The sequence below is a fragment of the Diabrotica virgifera genome, chromosome 4 (genome assembly GCF_917563875.1).
Source record: "Diabrotica virgifera virgifera chromosome 4, PGI_DIABVI_V3a".
Taxonomy (NCBI): domain Eukaryota; kingdom Metazoa; phylum Arthropoda; class Insecta; order Coleoptera; family Chrysomelidae; genus Diabrotica; species Diabrotica virgifera.
In genome coordinates, this window is record NC_065446.1 from 141,337,540 (window position 1) to 141,358,897 (window position 21,358).

Here is a 21,358-nt window from a genome sequence, read left to right on the forward strand (position 1 = left end):
TAACCCATTTAGCGCCAAAGGTGCGAAAACGCACCATTATTTTGTACAATTTTTTTTTGACAATTCGTTAATTTTTTTTTAAATCTTTGTATTTTTTAAGCAACTAGAAGATATAGGTGTAACTAAATTTAATTTTGTTTAATTTCCAAACTCATGCTTTCATCACAAAAATATGTTCTAAATGTCCGATATTTTCAATCCTTCGACACAACTTTATTTTTACTGTAGTAATTTTATTGGCATAACACTTTTGTAGTCAAATAAAATAAAACATTATTGTTTTAACCTATTTGTACACCAATTGTTATAAAAATACAAAAAAAAAATCTGAGTCATCAAATCTCGTGTTTGAAAATAATGGTTCGATAACGAACCATTGGCGGAAGTCGACATATAATCCTGTCTGATCAGGAATAAGTTCAAGGTGATGCACAGGCAGTAATTTGTTGGGATATTTCTTTATTATGTGTAAAAACACGTATCCACTATGCTTGCGCTCCGAGCTCCTACAACTGCTCCACATAGTGGACACGTTTGGCGCTCCCGGACTGTGCAATGGTGCGCACTCTGCCTCGACGCTCCAATCTGTGGTGGTTTTTATGTAAGGTAGCGCATCCCGTATCGATTGGAGCAATTGCAGAGAGCGCGGAGCGCAAGAAGTCCGTGAGCATAGTGGATGGTTGGCGCTCTCGGACCATGCAACAGTGTGCGCTCCGCCTCAACGGTCCAATAGGTGGCGGTTTATATGTAGAGGAGCGCATGCATGTAGATGGTAGCAGTTGCATGGAGCGCGGAGCGCAAGAGGTTTGTGAACATAGTGAATGGTAGGCACTCCCGGACCGTGTAACAGTGCGCCAACAATCGTGCGGCAGTGCCTCAGTGGTCGAATATTACGAACGTAGTGGATACGTACCTTTATAAAGACGGGTATTCTGGTATTCAGTATTGTTATAATCTAGGGTAGGGGAGGGGGAGGGAGCTACATAAGGGAGGTTGTGTAGTGTTGTAGACAATATGTCGATTTGTCGAATTTATGCAACTGGCACAGTGCAAGATACAGGATTGGAAAGTGTAAATTGGAAATATCTAAAATAATTTCTAAAAAAGATAGAGGGCCGTTCGACTTCGTTTTTGAGAAAGAAGGTGTAGGCAATGTTCTAACCATACTATTTTTGTTTATCAAAACTTCCAGGTCCATTTACACTCTAAATGTTTTGAGACTTTTCACAAAAAATAAAATTGTGTATTTCAATTTTTATATCTCATTTCCGCCAAAGGTTCGAAAACGAACCATTTTGTTGTTGTGACACCTGCCATTATCAAAGTGTGAAACAATTTTTTTACGAATGTTTAAGTTTATTTTACTCTAGTTAATCAAATATATTACATATTATTGCAGTATTTCTTTGCTTGGCGGTTAATGGGTTAAGTGTTTTAAACATATATGTACACATGTTTAAAACAGTTGTTTAAAACAAAATGTTTAAAACGAAACAACCCTGAATAAAATCGTTCCCGAATTCTCTGAAGGGTTTTCTTTGCACCAAAATGCTCTCCTGTCATGGGCGCCCATACCCATGGGCAGGACGGGCCGTGGCCCCCCTGGCTTTTCGGGTGCTGTAAACTATATGTTATGGTTATCCAAAGTATACAAAATATACTGTGCAACATCTTCACGTCTGCCCCCCCCCCTAAAAATTTTTATATGGGCGCCCGTGTCATAGGCGCCCATAGGTGCACGGTTTGGCATAGGGTAGATTTTGAAGAAGAGGGTCAACCGAGTTTAAATCCAAATTTTCATTAAAATCTGTGTTGATTCTCAAAATTCCACGGTTTTACAGTTGTTTTTTTACCTCTGGTTACTTGTCTATTACTTCGTGCAAAAAAATACATAGAAAAAAATAGTTTTGATTCTCGTACCGGACTATTTCAATCAGATTTGGAGAACATGCCGATCATATCCTGCTTTTGTAGAATGTAGCAAAGCAACAACGATCGATGGGCGAGCACTTAATACAATGAATAGAAGAATTAAAAATGCAAAAAGGGAATCATGTAAGTTGCCTATCCACTCGCTCTTTATTAAATCAGTGAGTCATGCAGGAAACTGAATGTCTGAAGGAAAGGTACATCTCTATTGTTTCAAAAAGAATGGGCAATGAAAATTGTTCTTCGGTAGCTAATAGGGTGTTTCTTTTTGTCAGTATTCAAATGAGATTTTTATCTTTCCAGGTAACAAAAAAATAGGCATTAACAGCTCATATATAATAATATTCTTTTAACGTATCATTTCGACTTCTATAAACATTATTTTACATACAACAGTATTGTTGTTCATCAAGGGTGCCATCTATATATCATAAAACATCTTATCATTTGGGTAATTAAAATAGAATACAAAAAAGTGTGTGGATGATAAAAAAATATCGGAAATAGGTACTACCGTCATTTTTCAACCTTTGCGCATTATAAGTGAATCAAACAGAAACAAGTGGAATACTATGATATTGATTGTCCATTTTTCTTTAAAGGACACTAGAAGGCGCTTGATATTTCACTAAAATATCTACAAACATTCGTCATATAAAAATAATTTGTAACTTTCTACTTTAAGAAGAGTGTCAAATAATGTTAGACCTGGATCCCGCGTAAGAAAAAAAAGTTGATTAATAGCAAGCTGAAAATTTGTTAATAGATTAACGGTGTCTAGTCGGACAAACATTGATGCATGGGAATACTGGAACAGGGGAAGTTTTAACGGTGGACCATGATAAACGTGTCGTCCTGACAAGTTTATGATGGTGAAAAATAGCAAGTTGTTTTTAAGTTTATTCAATAGCCAACGTTATATAATATATGAAAAAATGTTTGTCCGACAAAAAGGTTGGGCATTTTAACGAGTCCGACACGTAGAACATGTCACATCACAGGAATTATGTTGGTGATGAATAGCAGTCTGATTTTTGCATGAGAGTTTAATGAAAGGTTAAAAAAGCAATTGGAAGTTCTGTCGGACAAAATTAATGGGAAATTTTCCTAGTCGGACATTCTAAACATGTAAGATATAGACAAAAATGTTGGTGATAAATAGCAAGCTAATTTTGATTTGTTTATGTAAAAATTATATTTTGTAACGCAAAAAGTTATATGTCGGACAAAAAGTTTGGGCAAATCGAAGGAAATAAATAAAAAACATTTTTTCGGAATGACTTAGTCACATATTGATAAAGTTATTTTAGCTGTATATTATTATTTATATTCACATATTTGCATGTGCATATATATACATGCACACTCCAAAAACAGTGAGGTAAGTATCAATGCATGTATATATAGCAAAACAATTATTTTTTTGGGTGGAGTTTGTTCTAGATATTCTCAAAATGATAATAAAAAATGTCAAAGAACATGTGAAAGCAATCTCTTAGGGTTTTCTAATTAGGCGCATCAGAAAGTACGGAAAATTTCCTACAAAAAACGTTGTATACACTTTTTTCCATACTTAAATCTTAACCCTGTAAACGACATTGAAAAATGTGAAGAGTGTAAAACTCCGGTGCTTATAAGAATAGACGTAAATATGACACATTTTGCTTAGAAGTATGTATTATAATAGAAGGCTGCATTTGTCAGTGTGACACTTTGTGCTATACAAAGTAGTATTTGAAAGTACATGGTCTCTGAGTTTCTGTTTGCCACGTGTGTTGGAAATTAAAATTTATATTAACTATGGAGTGCAAAAAAGCGACTTGTGCTTGGTGGTGTGAACAGCGCTTGGCTCCGCGTTCTACGAATACGAGGTCTTTCCTAAGTACTAACGTACCTAACCTACCCCAAATTGTTTTTGTCTGGGTAAGTTGAGCATTAGCTTAATCATTTGAATACTTCTTTCTTTTTTATAGGCTTAATTTGATATATTTTGTTATTTTTCTTTTTTATATATTGTTTATTACAAAACTTGCACTGACTGGCTTTTTGTATTATGAGTAACGAACAGGGGGGTACGTCCCCCCTCAAACCCGTCGAGAACATAATTTTAGATTCCGCATCAAATAGTATTAACGATATTTCAAATAGTAATAACGATATTTCTAACTCCCATAGCCTATCTCAGAAGGATAAAACCCATCAGGAACAAAAAATTATCAACCTCTACTCCGAAAAAGATAATGGGCCCTTTTTTGTGTATTTAGAATCAACAAACATAGATACGAAAGTAGGTTCGTTTAATGGGATTAAAATTGCTAGAGATATTTTCAATTTAAAATTAAAAGATATTCGAAAAATACATAGTAAAGGCCTTAATCGAATTGCAATTGAATTTATTAATTTTGAATCAGCTAATCAATTTCTAAATAATAAAACTTTGTTAGACAAGGGTTATAAAATTTATATTCCCTTTAATTTTGTTACTTGTAAGGGTATAGTTAGACAGATTGATCTAGAGATTGGTGACAAAGAATTGTTGGATTGTTGCAGTACAGGCTCTGACATCGAAATACTAAATGTTAGAAGACTCAATAGGAAGGTATTCAAGAATGACGTAATCACGTACGAACCAACAGGCACAGTACTCTTTACTTTTAAAGGTGTAATAATGCCTAAAATAGTAAACTTTTATGGCATGCCGAAACTAGTTAACGTTTACGTAGCACCAGTTACTCAGTGTTTCAATTGTTTAAGGTTTGGGCACACTAAAACAATCTGTAAGAGTAAAGATCGTTGCATTAACTGTGGTGAACTGGCCCATACTGAAGCATGTGAAGTCAGATGCTTCTTCTGCAAGGGACCCCACAAAGCCACTGATAAGAACTGCCCCGAATTCCTGAGGCAAAAAAACATTAAAGAATTAATGGCATACGAAAATATGACTTTCTATGATGCCAACGAAGCAGTCACAAAAACATATGTAGAAAAAGATAAGTTTATTATGTATGCCAGTGACTTCCCAGTTCTTAGGAATAGGAAGTCCAATAATATCCCAAACAATAATGTTAGCATCAACGACTCTGTAACGCCCTCCCAAAGAAGAACTCATAACTTCAAATCCTCCACTACCAAACGCTCATTTCAACAGGTGGTCTCTAACTCAAACAACAAAAGACGAGTCATTCAAAAAGGGTACGACAAGAAAGCTCATGAAGAAAACCTCTTTTTCCCTAATTCACGCCCCGAAAAATCAACATACTCTCTCTCCCAACAACAAGCCTCAACATCATATAACACAAACACAGAAAAACCCTCATCAAACTCTCTACAAAACTTAGCCTGGCATCCCAGTGCATTGCAACATATTCAACATTCTGACTCAGATACTTTATATAATACCAGAAACGCTTGTCTACATTTTCTCAATAATGCGACATTCGATAATTTAAATATTCTCAAAAATATATTATCCCAGACAAACTTGGACTATATGGACCAAGATTCAATCTCAGACTTTGACTCTTTATAACTTCCTATACACCACAATGTCTCACAACCCAAAACTAAAAATAATACAATGGAATATCAGAAGTGTTAATGCAAATAGGGATAACCTGATTAGTCTAATATCCGAAATGGATCCAGATATCATTTTCATCAATGAAACATGGCTTAAGCATGATGCCAGATTTTCTTTAAACTTTTATAACATCATCCGACAAGACAGGGATGATTCATTTGGTGGGGTGGCAACATGCATTAAGAAATCCATAAGGTTTTCGACAATCAAAAAATTCAATTCAGCTCTAGTTCAATACATAATAATTAGTATCAGTAACCTATACCTTATAAATATATATTCTAGTTCCAATACGGCAATCACTGCCACTTTACTAAACGAAATGGTAGAAGGTATACCCTTAAATAATCTAATCATTATGGGGGATTTGAACTCACACCATCCCGCTTGGGATAAAGGGGTATGCAATAAAGGTGGTAAAGTTATTTTTGATTTTTCCTTTGATAATGACCTTACAGTGTTAAATGATGGCTCAGCAACGTTATTTCAAGACTCTAATAAGAACATCAGTGCAATAGATCTTGCAATTGTGAGCAACAGTATGTGTTTGTCGTCTGAGTGGGGTGTTATCCAAGACTGCGGTAACAGTAACCACTTTCCCACATACATTAAATTAAATATAGAGGACCTTAATGGAATAGAAAGACACTTACTTAAACCATACAAAACAAGAAGCACTAAAAAAGCTGACTGGAATACCTATTACCAGAACATATTATTAAACAAGCAAAACTTGTCAGAAATCAAAGACTATAAGGATTTCCTTACAGTCATAAACACAGCGGCAGATGAAGCAATCCCTTTCAAAAATTGTGGGGTACAGGGTAGACCCAGGAATCCATGGTGGGACGAAGAGTGTTCCTTATGGATCAAAACACGAAAAGAAGCAATCTCCAATTTTAATAATTCCCCCTCTATAGAAAATTTCATCGAAACAAAACGCATCATCGCTATGACTAGGAGGAACTTAAAAGCAAAAAAGAAATACAAATTTAAAAACTTTTGTGAATCCTTAAACAGAGGATCCAATATCACTTACGTTTGGAATAAAATTAAAAAATTTTCCAATTATCACAATAATAAAGTTGTTCATAATCCGCCAGATAATATTAAATTAGAAATATTAGGTAAAATGTCTTCAATAAACATTGATCCCAATTTTAATATGTCATATGATAACCAAGAAGTTGCTCCCTTTTCAATCCATGAGTATAATTTGGCGTTAAATAATAAAAAAGATTCTGCGCCAGGTATCGATGACATATCTTACTTGATGTTAAGAAACCTCCCACTGGCAGCCAAAAACACACTGTTAAGAATTTACAACCTTTGTTTGAGTGGGGGTCCTGTTCCTGTGGAATGGAAAAAATTTAATGTAATTAACATCTTAAAGCCTCAAAAAAACCCTACTTTGTCTGAGAGTTTCAGACCAATAGTCCTATCATCCTGTGTACTTAAAACTCTCGAAATCATAATTAAAAATCGTCTGGATAGGTTTATGGAACACAATTCACTATTTAAAATTAATCAATCAGGTTTCAGGAAAGGTAGAGGGACATATGATAATTTAGCTCTTTTACACTCTACGATTTTAGAAGCATTTGAATCTTCCCAAACGGTATTAGCCATTTTTCTAGATATTAAATCAGCCTACGACAATGTTGAAATATACAACCTTTATAATAAACTTAAAAATTTAAACCTCCCCTTGGCTTTAATCAACCTTATCCTTAAAATCCTACAAAATAGACTTTTATATTCAAGAGCTGATGACGGCAATTTCTTGGGACCATACCAAACTTCTAAGGGGCTACCTCAAGGCTCTCCCTTAAGCACCATTCTTTTTAACATATACATTCATGACCTTTTCTATTTATTCTCTAACGAAGTGAAAATATGTGGGTATGCAGATGATTTAGTGTTGTATATTAGCGGTAAAGACATTCATAGTATGACAAATAAGATCATCCCATAAATTACAAACACTCAAAACTGGCTAGAAGCTCATGGGTTGTCTATTTCAATTGATAAATGTGAAGCTGTGTGGTTCACAAGAGGTCAACGCAAAACAAACCCCCCTATAATCACTCTTAATAATAACAATAACATTCCCTTCAAAAATCAGGTTAAATTCTTGGGCATCACTTTTCATAAAAACTTGAAATGGGACCCTCACATAGACAAAATTGTACTTAAAGCAAAGAAAAATATCAACATATTGAGAGCATTGTGTGGAGTTTGGTGGGGTGCAGACCCCAAGATTCTAATTATGGTCTTTAATGCTTTGATTAGGTCTCATATGGATTATGGTTCCTTTCTGTTCAGCCCAATTACACAGAAATGTAGCAATAACCTAAATAAAGTATTTTTCGAAGGGCTCAGAGTATGCCTGGGATGCATGAAATCCACTGCGCGCTTAGCAATCTTAGCTGAATCTGCTCAGATTGACCTGGAACATAGAAGTCTAATACTAGCGTCTAAATTCATATCTAAAATTATCAAAATTAACAATCACCCAGTAATAAAGACGCTTCTTAACATACGTAGAAAAATCATAAATAAACCCATTTTCCACAAGGCAAACCTCGTACCTCTTCTTGTAATGGCCCTTGAACATTTTTTCCCTTATCAAAACAAAATACACAAACATCCAAACTTTCCTTGTTATGACTTGGACTTCAACACATTAATCAATCCAATACAAACGTTAAACTGTAATCTTAAGAAAAATGAATCATCAATCAAACAAAAATTTTCAATATTCACCCAAAAGTACAATAGGGATTTCTCCTTTGTATATACTGACGCCTCCAAAAGTAATGGGAGAATAGGTTTTGGAGTCAACATTCCCAACATTAACTTCAAGTTTTCTTCTAGGCTTCCTGGTGAGTTATCTATAACAAAAGCCGAAAATGTGGCAATTTACCAAGCAATTAAAATCATAATATCTAAAGACATCAAGAAGGCTATTATCTTCTCAGATTCTCTAAATGCTATATCTAAAATTAAAAACCCTAAAATATCAGCCACTGATGACTCAATCTCCCTCAAAACAAAAAATCTCATCTTATCAGCATATAAGAAAGGTTTTGACATTTTAATCTCATGGATTCCAGGACATTCTGACATTCCTGGTAATGTAGAAGCTGATTTACTAGCCAAAATAGGGACAGGCTTAAATATTCCGTTGGCTATGTTATTAGACTCCCAAGATATTCTAAACTCCATAAAGGAAAAAATTATTACTAAATTTAAAATCAATTGGGAAGCCATGCTGCGGAGGAAAAACTACCAGTATATGAGAATGCAAACCTCTTTTTCCTTTAAGGCATGGTTCTCAACCCTAACATTTAAAAACAGAAGACATATCACCACAATAATAAGAATGAGAACAGGTCATTGCTTAACTAAACAACATCTTTTTAAAATCAAAATAATAGACAGTCCAGCATGTGAATGCGGAGTAGTGGAGGATTTAAACCATATTTTCTTTGAATGCCCCATTAATGTTATTCCCAACATGGATTTATACACAATCTTTATTTCAATGAAATTCAAAACACCAATCTCAATAGATACAATCTTAATATCCCCTAACGAAAGGTCGGTCAGTGCAATCTTACAGTTTCTTGACTATAATAAAATTAATTTGTAATTCATGATGCTCAACTTTATTTTAATATGTTTAATATTTTTGCCTTTCAGTTTCTCCTCTGTGGCGTTCCTATTACCATTTGTTTACAATCTGTGTTTGTGTTTCCTATTTGTATATAACACCTTAACCTCAAATTTTTAAAAGTCAGGAAAAAATGCTACCATCTCACGCAAATGTCAGCGGCCCTGATATGGTTTAGAACCAGATTACATCACGGTCGCCAACAAATAGTGCTGGCGAATCGCCTCGTAGCGAAGCCATAAAAAAAGAGAAGAAGAAGAACTATGGAGTGTTTTTGTGTCTATTTTTGAGTGTCAACAGTTTAAATTTTAAGTCGCCAAATCAAAAGTGAAACCATTCAACGGAACATTTTTGAGTAATTTTCGAACATTTTACAAAGTTCGTAAAATGCTTGGTCATCAATTCAATGAGGTTCAGTTGCCAGATAATTGTGAAAATTCTATTGAATATCATTCTTCGTGCTGTAATGCTTTGCTTGATTGAAAAAGGGTACCTAAATAAATTATTATTAAAACTGTATAACGTAATTTTTCTCAACTTTCTACAAATGAAATATATTAATGTAATATGTCACATGGCTAGAAATAATTGGCTGCCAAAATAAATCGATTAGTTTAAATTTGAAGTTACGATTGCAATTTATTATGAATTATTGTCAAAAGTGACAGTTTTCTTAAATGGAAATGTATTCATAGACATAAGGGTAGACAGGGAATACAGTGCAAAAAGTCGATAGGTGGTCTATCTATCTCTTTTAACCAAGCGATCCCGCGCATGTGGCAGACAAAGATAGCTAGACCACTCAATCCATAATATACTTTGCCTGATCTACTATAAATGTATTACAGTGAGGTATCTAAATGATATTGAGATAAATCGAAAGATATCGATTGTAATTGACTGCAGGTACTTTTGACATAGAATGATCACCCCTTATTGAAATTTCAAAAATTATTTTTTTAAATTGTCCGACTACAAAATCTACCCCTTATTTTTTTCCGACAACAGTCATTCTTGGTAAGGAATAATTTACTTAATTAAATTTCATCTTTGTCGGAAAGCTATTTATCACCAGCATTTTTGTGTATATCTTACCTGTTTAGAATGTCCGACTACGAAAACTTCCCATTAATTTTGTCGGACATAACTTCCAATTGCTTTTTTAACCTTTCATTAAACTCTCATCCAAAAATCAGACTGCTATTCATCACCAACATAATTCCGGTGATGTGACATGTTCTACGTGTCGGACTCGTTAAAATGCCCAACATTTTTGTCGGACAAACATTTTCTCATATATTATATAACGTTGGCTATCGAATAAACTTAAAAACAACTTGTTATTTTTCACAATCATAAACTTGTGAGGACGACACGTTTATCATGCTCCACAGTTAAAACTTCCCCTGTTCCAGTGTTCCCGTGCATCAAAGTTTGTCCGACTAGACACCGTTAAGCTATTAACAAATTTTCAGCTTGCTATTAATCAACTTTTTTTTCTTACGCGGGATCCAGGTCTATGTGCAACAAATATATGAACAGAAATATGTATACCTTATCTGTCACAGTAATTGTCACTCTATTATACATAGTCCTCCGTGTATTTCTTCATATCCTATCTTTCATTGGTCCCCATGTGCACTAAAATTTCCTTCTATTTAACTACTTTATACACTAACCGGCACAAAATTCCGCCACCCTAAATTTTTAATGAAGTTTGACAATTTATAACTTTATTATTTGTGTTCAGATTTTCAAGATTCTTGCACAAGTTTGTAGGTATATACAGGGTGTCCAGAAACTCTACCGACAAACGAAGACAGGAGATTCCTCAGGTAAATTTAAGATAATTTAACCCAATTCACTTAGTCCGAAAATGCTTCTTAAGGGAGCTAGAGCTCTTTGAAGATGGCGTCTTGTAATTAGTTTTTCTTAAATACCTCCAGAAAGCTTCTATTTAGAAAAACAAAAATTGGTACGCGTATTTATCTTCAAGATATAAATTTAATCCATACATTGCAAATTTCTAGTACCGATCATAGGCGTCCGTTTTGGGTAGGGCAACGGTTATTTTATCGCATAACTTTTTTATCTTTAACTTTTATGCATTTCTGACACTGGATTATTAAATTGTGAAGTATTCTAGTACTAAAAGGTACTCTTGTTTTAAATCGGTAGGACACACCGTTTTCTAGAAAAATCGATTTGAAAATTTTTCACTTTCTGAATTACAAAAAAAAATTTCAAAAAAAAAACTGTTTAGAAAGACGAAAACTGGTACATTTATTTATATTCCAGAGATAAATCGATTTCATTAATTGCGAATTTCTAGTACTGGTCATAGGCGTCTGTTTTGGGTAGGTCAACAGTTATTTTATAGCATAATGTTTTTGTCTTGAATTTTCGAGCATTTTTGACACTAGATTATTAAATTATGAGGTATTCGAATACTAAAAGTTACTCTTACTTTATGTTGGTAAAATACTTCGTTTTTTGTTGAAAAGATCTTTCAATTTTTTTTTTCAAATTCCAAAAACGAAAAACTTTCAAATCGATTTTTCTAGAAAACGGTGCATCCTACCGACTTAAAGCAAGAGTACCTTTTAGTACTAGAATACCTCACAATTTAATAATCCGGTGTCAAAAATGCAAAAAAGTTAAGGACAAAAAAGTTATACGATAAAATACCCTTTGCTCTACCCAAAACGGACGCCTATGACCGGTACTAGAAATTTGCAATCGATGGAATCGATTCATCTCTGAAAAGTAAATATGCATACCAATTTTCGTTTTTCTAAATAGAAGCCTTCTGGAGGTATTTAAGAAAAACTAATTTCATGACGCCATCTTCAAAGAGCTCTAGCTCCCTTCAGAAGCATTTTCGAACTAGGTGAATTGGGTTAAATTGTCTTAAAATTATCTGAGGAATCTCCTGTCTTCGTTTGTCGGTAGAGTTTCTGGACACCCTGTATATTGACATTGTTTGGTATTATATCCGGTAATAAAAAATTTTGCTTAGATGGCATTATACGGGGGTGAATGGAAGCGTTGTATTTTCTCCTTACTTAAAAAATTCTGTGGAAAAATTGAATAGGTGATTTTGTTTCATAGTCGTGTCATATTATCCCGGAGGTATCACTAATATTTTGTTTTTTGAATTATTCGAATATCTCTTTTCTTGTAAGAGCTGTACCATTTTTTGTAAATAAAAACACTGACTCATAAAATAGAGGTTGGATTGATAGGATTAGAATGGCCCGCATGCAGCCCAGATCTCAATCCTATTGAGCATTTATGGGATGAATTAAAAAAAGCTATTCCGCGTCATCCTAGATCTCCAGAAAATTTGGTACAGTTATGACCCTGGTAGAGGAATATCGGGCTATTCCCCAGGCAAGGATTACACATCTTTTTTCGATGCCAAACAGATTGCGAGCAGTCGCTGCTGCAAGTCTTATACATACCCGCTCTAGAATTTTTTTGTTTTGTTGTTAATTTTGTTTTGTTTTGTTAATTATAGTGCGTTAGATCCTTTTAATTAAAAAAACCTTTAAAACAGTGTTTTTATTTACAGCTCTTACAAAAAAGGAGATATTCGGATAATTCAAAAACAAAGCCTTATTGATACCTCTAGGAAAATACAAAAGGAGTATGAGACAAAATCAGCCCTCCAATTTTTCCACAGAATTTTTTAAAGTTAGGAGAAAATACAACGCTTCCATTCACCTCCGTATAATGCCATCTAAGCAAACAATTTTTGTTACCGGAATAATAAAAAACGACATCAATACATATATGTACCTACAAACTGATGTAAGAATCTTGAAAATCGGAGTACAAATAAGAAAGTTATAGATTGTCAAATTTAATCAAAAATTTTGAGTGGTGGAATTTTGTGCCGGTGAGTGTATATCCTAACTTTCTCCTCTGATGGAATATCACTCAGGATGACTCATAATTGATCATGGAAAGCTTTCTTTATTTTTCATTTCACCCAGCCCTGTTTGAGCAGGATACACAAACACACACAACATTTAATATTTTTTTATCAAATACAAATTTAACTGGATTAACCTCTACTATATTATTATCTATCATTTCACTATCAGCAATTATACCAACTCCATTCCTAGTGTTACTTTTCCCTACATACCACAATTTGTATCTGTCACCTAGTTCTTTCGCCCTTTGTCCTTTCCACCGTGTCTCTTGAATGTAAACAATTTGTACTCTCCTTCTTTTAAACGCATCTACTAACTCCAGACTTTTACTTGTAAGACCTCCAAGATTCCAAGACCCTATCCTAATTTTTCTAACCTGTAAATGGCCCCTGAAATAGTCCTCACCCGAAATCGAGACTGAGGCTCAGTTTGCTTCCAAAACATTTTACCTCAGGAGATTCCAGAATACTTTTTATTACATTGGAAAAGGTCTTTTCATTATTATGGTCTGAAAAGATTTTCGGACGTTTGATGCCTAAATGCCTTTTCTATCAGCATCATATCCTACATGATTTACTCAATACACCACAAATGCAACCAACGTGCAATATTACACTACACCCGCTTGCATTTTTCTGTATTGGCCAGGATCCCTACCGTATCCATTGGCGAACGTTTTTAGATATTTTCGTAAAAATATCAAGCGTCCTCTAGTGCCTTTGAAGAAAAAGTGTCAGATTGTCACAGTATCAGATTTCCTTTTCTTTGATTCATTTAGAATATTCTAGTCAAATACAAACCGAAAGAATTTCCATCCACTGGTGGATTTGTTTGAATAAATAATATAGAATTTGCTTCCTATTGCTATTTTTTTTTATATGAAATAATACCAAGAAACGTAATTTGCTTTAGTGTGAAATATTTGTAACTGTATTAAAAAATGCATATTTCGACAATTTTTTTGGATAAAACAAATTCCAAATAAGTAATCATGGTAATAATCTTATCAGCAATCAGTAACAATGAGTTTCTTAGATAAATACTTATAGTGGAGTCAATGAAGGTGGATATGAGTTATTACCTCAGATTTCGTTGAACCTCCATCGATTTTCATAAAAATTGGTGAGTGGTTAAAGGATACCTCAAGGAACAAAGGTGACATAGTGCCAACTTGCGCTTTTTGCATTTTAAGGGTGAAATACACCCCTTTTTAAAAATTATTTTTTAGATTTCTGAAAGTGCACTCACTGTAAGTTTTCACTTCCTATTTTGTTGAACCTTCATCGATTTTCATGAAAATCGGTAAGTAGTTAGAGGATACCTCAAGAAATAAAAGATATATATATCATCAACTTGCGCTTTTGCATTTTGGGGGTGTAATACACCCCTAATTTTTAAATTGTGAAAAATCCATATTTCCGTATTATGGCGCAAGTAATCTCATTTAATTAAGAAAAATAAATATTTTTTTTATATTTATGTGCATGAATTACATTTTTTTTTTAATTTTTCAAACCTTATAGCAAACAAAAATCCGAAAATTAACAAGTCGAAAATCACGAAAACCTTATTCTTCTATATTTCTGAAAGTGTATTCACTGAATGTTTTCACCCACGATTTCTTTGAACCTTCATCGATTTTCATGAAAATTGTTGATTAGTTAGAGGATACTTCAAAAAACAAAAGTGATATGGCACCAAGTTGCGCTTTCTGCATTTTAGGGGTGAAATCCCCCTTTTTTTTTAATTATAAAAATGCAGATTTCAGCATTCTGGCTCAAGCAATCTCGTTTAATTAAGTAAAATAAATATTTTTTTACATTTATGTGCATGATTTATAATTTTTATTAATTTTTTAAACCTTATAGCAACCAAAAATCAGAAAATTAGCAAATCGACAATCACGAAAAAAATTAATCTTTTATATTTCCAAAAAGCAGTCACTGAAGGTTTTCACCCCTGATTTCGTTGAACCTCCATCAATTTTCATGAAAATTGGTAAGTAGTTAGAGGATACCTCAAGAAACAAAAATGAGGTGGTACCAACTTGCACTTTTATCCTGGGGTGGATGTTACCCTTTCTCATGGGTGAACACTATTTTATTAAAAATAACCCCATAATTAGATAGAGGAGTAAATTCTAAGCAAATTTTCTTTTATCAAGTTTATAAATTTTTTATTTAAATAATATTTCATAATTTAATAAAATATTATTGGTACAGTAAAACCTGACAATAACGGCCACTAAAAATAGAAAACAATTGGCCGTTATAGAAATGTAACCGCTAATGCTAGGTTTCCTTTTCCACAAATACATAAAATATAATTGAAAATTTATTTATTTTAGTAATTAAAGCCAATCTAATTAAATATAATTCTACAAACAAACGGAACATACTAAAACTAATTTAATATAGGTAATACATAATATAAAACAACATACTATAGCTACTACGAAAAATACGCTTATCACTAAAGTATCGTCGTGCTTCCATGCTATATTCAACAAAACCAACTTGGTAGGGCCTTTAATTAGATATCGCAAATCACTTTGGCTGATTTTGTCTGCATATACATTATGTTTGAGGAATCCCTTTTTTTTTGTGAGACTGGATATAGGACATTTCTCAAGTATGAATTCACATTCATGGTATATCGTTGCTATACAGGGATAATAATCTGTGCAATGTTATGGTACAGGCTACGTTAAATATGAAGTAAATGTGGAAGATATATAGACCAGGGCGCATCTGTAAAAATATTAGTACATTTGGACGTTGAGAGGTGACTCAAATTTTTTTGCAGAAATTGCTTGAAAATAAATCAAATAATAATATTTGAGTTATCCTCCCTCTCAAAAAGGTCCGGAACATTGTTTAAATAATCAAAATGTCAAAAAATTAAGGAAAAATTCGATTTTTTTCTTGGTTTTTTGATTATAACTTTAAAAGTATTCATTTCCGAGAAAAGTTGTACTGACATAAAAGTTGCGTAATTAAATTTCCTACAATATAGAATTGGCTAAAAATTTAAAAAAGAGTCACCCTTGCTGCAAAATAGCAATAATTGTGAAAAAAAACATACAAAAACAAGTATTTGAATTTTACGTTTTTCAACCATTTATGCTACACTTAGGACCTTCATATTTCACCCTGAAAAACTTTGTGATACATTAAAACAATGCTGTAAATTTCATTAAGATCGATTCAATAGATTTTGCAAAATAAATTTTGCAATCCAGCTTTCGTAAAAAAAATTCATTTTTTCAAAATGTTACAGGACTGAAAATAAAGCAGATAGCAAGTTGAAAATTTTTTTGCGTATAGAAGTGTACTGCACCTTTCATATGCAATTTTGCAAAATTAAAATCGATTAACATCACGGCGTCAGGAATTTTTTAAATAAACATTAATTATTGGTGCTACGCGCAGGACAGCGGATAGTTTGCTTTGATTGGACATTCCAATGACCTTTGATAATGATTGATACATTTTAATTTTTATTACATTTCGATATAAATAAATAAATTTGTTTATTGCAAAATAAAAACCCATACTCTATCCTTTGAAATAACACTTTTATTAGCAAAAACTTTCTTTGTTCATATATTTTAACTTAAATAATAAAAGTTTATTATTTTTAAATATATCCAATTGTTTAAACAATATTTCACAAACAATAATAAAATTAGTTTGATTTTTGTGGAATTAAAATATTAAAATACAACAAAATATAGAGTAAGAAAATAATATATTAGATAAAGATTGGAAGAACTTTTGGTGGAAATCAACTTGTGTGAATCGAACACCGCTCTCCTGCGCGTAGCACCAAAAATTATTGTTTATTTCAAAAATTTTTTTCGGATCCGTGGTAATTAATCGATTTTAATTTTGAAAATTGCAAATAAAAGGTACAGTACACTTTTATAAGCAAAAAAAATTTCAACTTGCTATCTGCTTTATTTTCAGTCCTGTAACATTTTGAAAAAATGAATTTTTTTTGCGAAAGCTGGATTGCAAAATTTATTTTGCAAAATCTTTTGAACCGATCTTAATCAAATTTACAGTATAGTTTAACTGTATCATAAAGTTTTCTTGATTGAAGTATGAAGGTCCTAAGTGTAGTATAAATGGTTGAAAAACGTAAAATGCGAATACTTGTTTTTGTATGGTTTTTTCGCAATTATTGCTATTTTGCAACTAGGGTGACTATTTTTTAAATTTTTAACCAATTCTATATTGTAGGAAATTTAATTACGCAAATTTTATGTCAGTACAACTTTTCTCGGAAATGAACACTTTTAAAGTTGTAATCAAAAAACGAAGAAAAAAATCGAATTTTTCCTTAAATTTTTGATATTTTTATTATTTAAACAATGTTCCGGACCTTTTTGAGAGGGAGGATGACTCAAATATTATTATTTGATTTATTTTCAAGCAATTTCTGCAAAAAAAATTAAGTCACCTCTCAACGTCCATCTCAAAACAGATGCGCCCTGGACTAATACACTGGTTATTCATTTCAATTTAATTTGATTGTTTTTTAATCGTTTACAATATTTAAAATAATTAAAGACATAAAGTTAGGGATTTCAAAAATAAATTCAGTTCTCACTGGCAGGGTGGGAAATAATAAAGTGACATACAATAGCATTTCATTACAATGCTCATTACAGGCATTACAGGCTGCTCCGTTTGAGAAAACTCATACTCTCAAACTTTGAGAAAACACTCATTCAGCTTCGACCAACCCTGTATTAGCTAAAATTAAACGTTTTGCTAGATTAATAATTTCTAACAATAATAGATTATATTAAAAATCACTTGCATATAAATTGATTTTCTGATGTCAAATCACTACAATTATACAGGGGGTGAATATTGCTATGAAATTTAAAAATAAAAACGTAATTATCTTTTAAACTACTTCGTATAACATCACAAAACCTGATATTTTAAGAAATAAAACATAGAGGAGAATCCAAAAATGTAAAAATATACAGCGTGTTCCAGTAAACAAAAGATAATTTTGTTTCACCCTGTCAATATGGGTGGCCCTGTATATTTGGAAATGTATTTAAATTCTGATATTATCTATGCCCCAATCTCACCTAAATAAACTTTTTTCGTATCTCCTACAACAAACGACTAATTGGACTTCCCACAACCTGTATACATACAAAATCTCCGCTATAAAATTTTTTCGAAGAAAATGTTATTGGTTTTTTTAAAATAACTCCGTTAAATTTTGAAATATGAGATTTATCCAAAAAACCATTACAAAGCTAAGTAAAAGTTCTATAAAAATATATTAAACATAATTTCCTAAATCCTTTATTTTTTTTTAAATACAAGGTGAAAGGGCCCCGGTTACATGGTTCTCGCAGTAAAATTTAGGTTTTAAATGTTTCTATCTCGGTTATTTTTTGTCGTAAAAAAATATTAAAAAAAGAAAAAGCTTAAATAAAGTTAGAACTAAAATTTTGTTCTCTACCATTTTTTAAGTATATCTAGTATTTTTGGAGTTATTATCAAAAGAAAATGAAATTCACGAAAATTTGAAAAATTCTAATTTTTTTTAATCGTAGTTTTTTTCAAAAATATGCATTCTAAACCGGTCAAAGTTGTGGAAGTTATTACTCATGTTAGAATAAATAAAGTTTTAAATGGGTTACTATAAATTTTAATTTTTGTGGAAATGACGTGTTTCATTTTTCATTCTTCCCTAAAAAATCTGAAAGGGTCCTCTTATTGCCATCATAACTTGCTTAATTTTGATGCTATCGACTTCTTATATAGCTTTTTGATAGTTACCTTTAAGTACTTTATTAAAACGTTTAATATCTATATTGAACAAAGTGCATCGTTTTCCTGTTATTTAAGATTGAATACTAAGATTTGAGTACTCGCGGAAAAAAAATATACATTCAATTGCATATAACTCACTTTGTATATGTAATAAAGGATTTTTCGAATAAGGAGCTTATTTATTTTTATATTTTCTTCGATTTTGGTAATAACAACTTTTTTGAAGAAACTTATGGTTTTTGAGTTATTTATGAAAAACTGCTTTAAAACATGGATTTTTTTCAGGAAAAATCAAAACTTTTGATCTTTAATAACTCAAAAACTATTGATTTATTGGAATAACTTTATATAACAAATTTTACTTATAATTTGTCCCTCTATCGATTAGTGGTATTATTTTTAATAAAATCATTTCCACCCCCGAGAAGGGGTGGCATCCCCCCCCAGGGTAAAAGCGCAAGTTGGCACCATGTCACCTTTGTTTCTTGAGGTATCCTCTACATACTTACCAATTTTCATGAAAATCGATGGAGGTTCAACGAAATCGGAGGTGAAAACCTTCATTGACTCCACTATTACACTTTGTAAGAGAGAGAAGCTAATACATAATATGAAAATTATTAAATTTAGGACACCATGTAAATATAAAGACAGCAAATAATTCAAAAACTCACCTTTCAGTTGTGGGATCTGCACAATTAAGTGGAAACTTCAGTTCTATAATCTCTCCGTTCTTCTCCTTCAGTTGTCCCTGTTTCTCCATGTAATACTGGACCAGCTCCGACAGAGTCGCGAATTTTTCGCCCCCGTACAAGTCGTAGAAGTCACCCGAATTTTGAATCTTAATGTGGGTGACCTCTCCATTGCGTCTGTAACAAAAAAAAAAAGAACTAACTAGATGGGATCCAGGTGGAAAGACGGATCTGTTCACCTATTTTGTGTATAGGTATGTAAAATCACTAGTCTACACAGTAAGTCACAGAGAATTGAGGACTTTGATAAGAGAGCAATACTCAGCTAATCCATATGCTTACTAATTTCACTCATGTTAAAGACAGAGCAATTTATGCTACTGGTGGCTTAACAATGTACCATCATAATAACATGGTAAAAACTAGTGGCAAAGATCTACACAGAAAAATCCAGAATGAAAATCTATTAACACCACTCCTACAGCTACTGCAGGAAAGAATGTTACACAAAATCCTTCCATTTCAACTGCTGCTGGAGGCAATGGTACTCTAATTTATCTAATACTAGACCTGTTAGCAACATTAACACGAATTTCAGCTTCACAAATAATTCATCTATATTAAATTAATAATGGACATGCTAAGTAATATGCTTGTTCAGATGCTAATTTTTTATGTAATCTTATAAAAAACTGTCTGTATATTAAAAAAAATTTAAGGGAAATGGGACAAAATTGGGTCTATTGTGCAATAGTGCTTCTGATAATGTTATCATCTTGGTGAAGATGTAGTTCTAGAAGGAAATTGTTGATGCTTAGCTTTAGACTACGTATGTCACATGTTTCCTGACAATATTTACTGTATTGGTGACTACAATCTTTCTTAGTCCAGAAAGCCACTGCGCATCCGCTAGGAAAAATATTCTAATTCGGATTTTTTACACAATCTTACTCAAAAAGGACTCCTTTTAACAAATTTGCATGTTGCCAGGACCAAAAGGTGGTCAAAAAATTTTTTAAACGTTTTTTTTTGTTTTTTTCCTAAAATTATTTTTTTTGCATGGAACAAAGTTTTTTTAGGTTTTTTGGATCATTCCAAACAGAAAAGGTCTTTAGGACTTTTCTCTAAAAATTATAGTTTTTGACATATAAGCGATTAAAAATTGAAAAATTGCGAAATCGGCCATTTTTAACCCTCAAAAACTATGTGAAAAACTTAAAATTTGAATGTTGCCAAGGTAGGTAGATATTCTTTAAACATCGATTCATGAAATCCCGAAGAGTTTTTTGCAATACAATATTCAAAACTCCTTTGTTTTGTAATTGATAATCAAGCGTGCGCGACAATATTTTCCACCGACAGTATGGTGCAAATGAAAGGAATAAATTCGTTATTTCGTAAACCGGCGAATTTAAGGAAAAATCCCGAAACAAGTCGATTTGTATTTTTAAGTTATGATATTGTGGCATGTATGGTATACTAGTGACGTCATCCATCTGGGCGTGATGACGTAATCGATTATTTTTTTAAATGAGAATAGGGGTCGTGTGGTAGCTCATTTGAAAGGTTCTTTAATTCTCTATTCAGTAATATAAAAATTTACATAATTATTTATACAGGGTGCCCAAAAAATTTTTATTAAATTAAATTATTTGACAAAAAAAGAAGTAGAACGACACCCTGTATAAATAATTATATAAATGTTTATATTACTGAATAGAGAATTGAAGAAC

The 21,358-nt window shown here is 32.5% G+C and overlaps 1 protein-coding gene across 2 annotated transcripts in view; it reads right to left on the minus strand.

Annotated features, from left to right (window-relative positions):
• Window positions 1–21,358, minus strand: part of LOC126883163 (tyrosine-protein phosphatase non-receptor type 11-like) — a 525,151-nt gene that overhangs the window by 379,884 nt on the left and 123,909 nt on the right. For both annotated transcript variants that reach the window (XR_007697534.1, XM_050648411.1), the window contains exon 3: window positions 19,608–19,802. Coding sequence is in view for 1 of the 2 variants with exons in the window: in XM_050648411.1 (XP_050504368.1) it covers window positions 19,608–19,802 (195 nt within the window). In the remaining variant the exon portion in view is untranslated. The remainder of the gene's footprint in view (window positions 1–19,607; window positions 19,803–21,358) is intronic.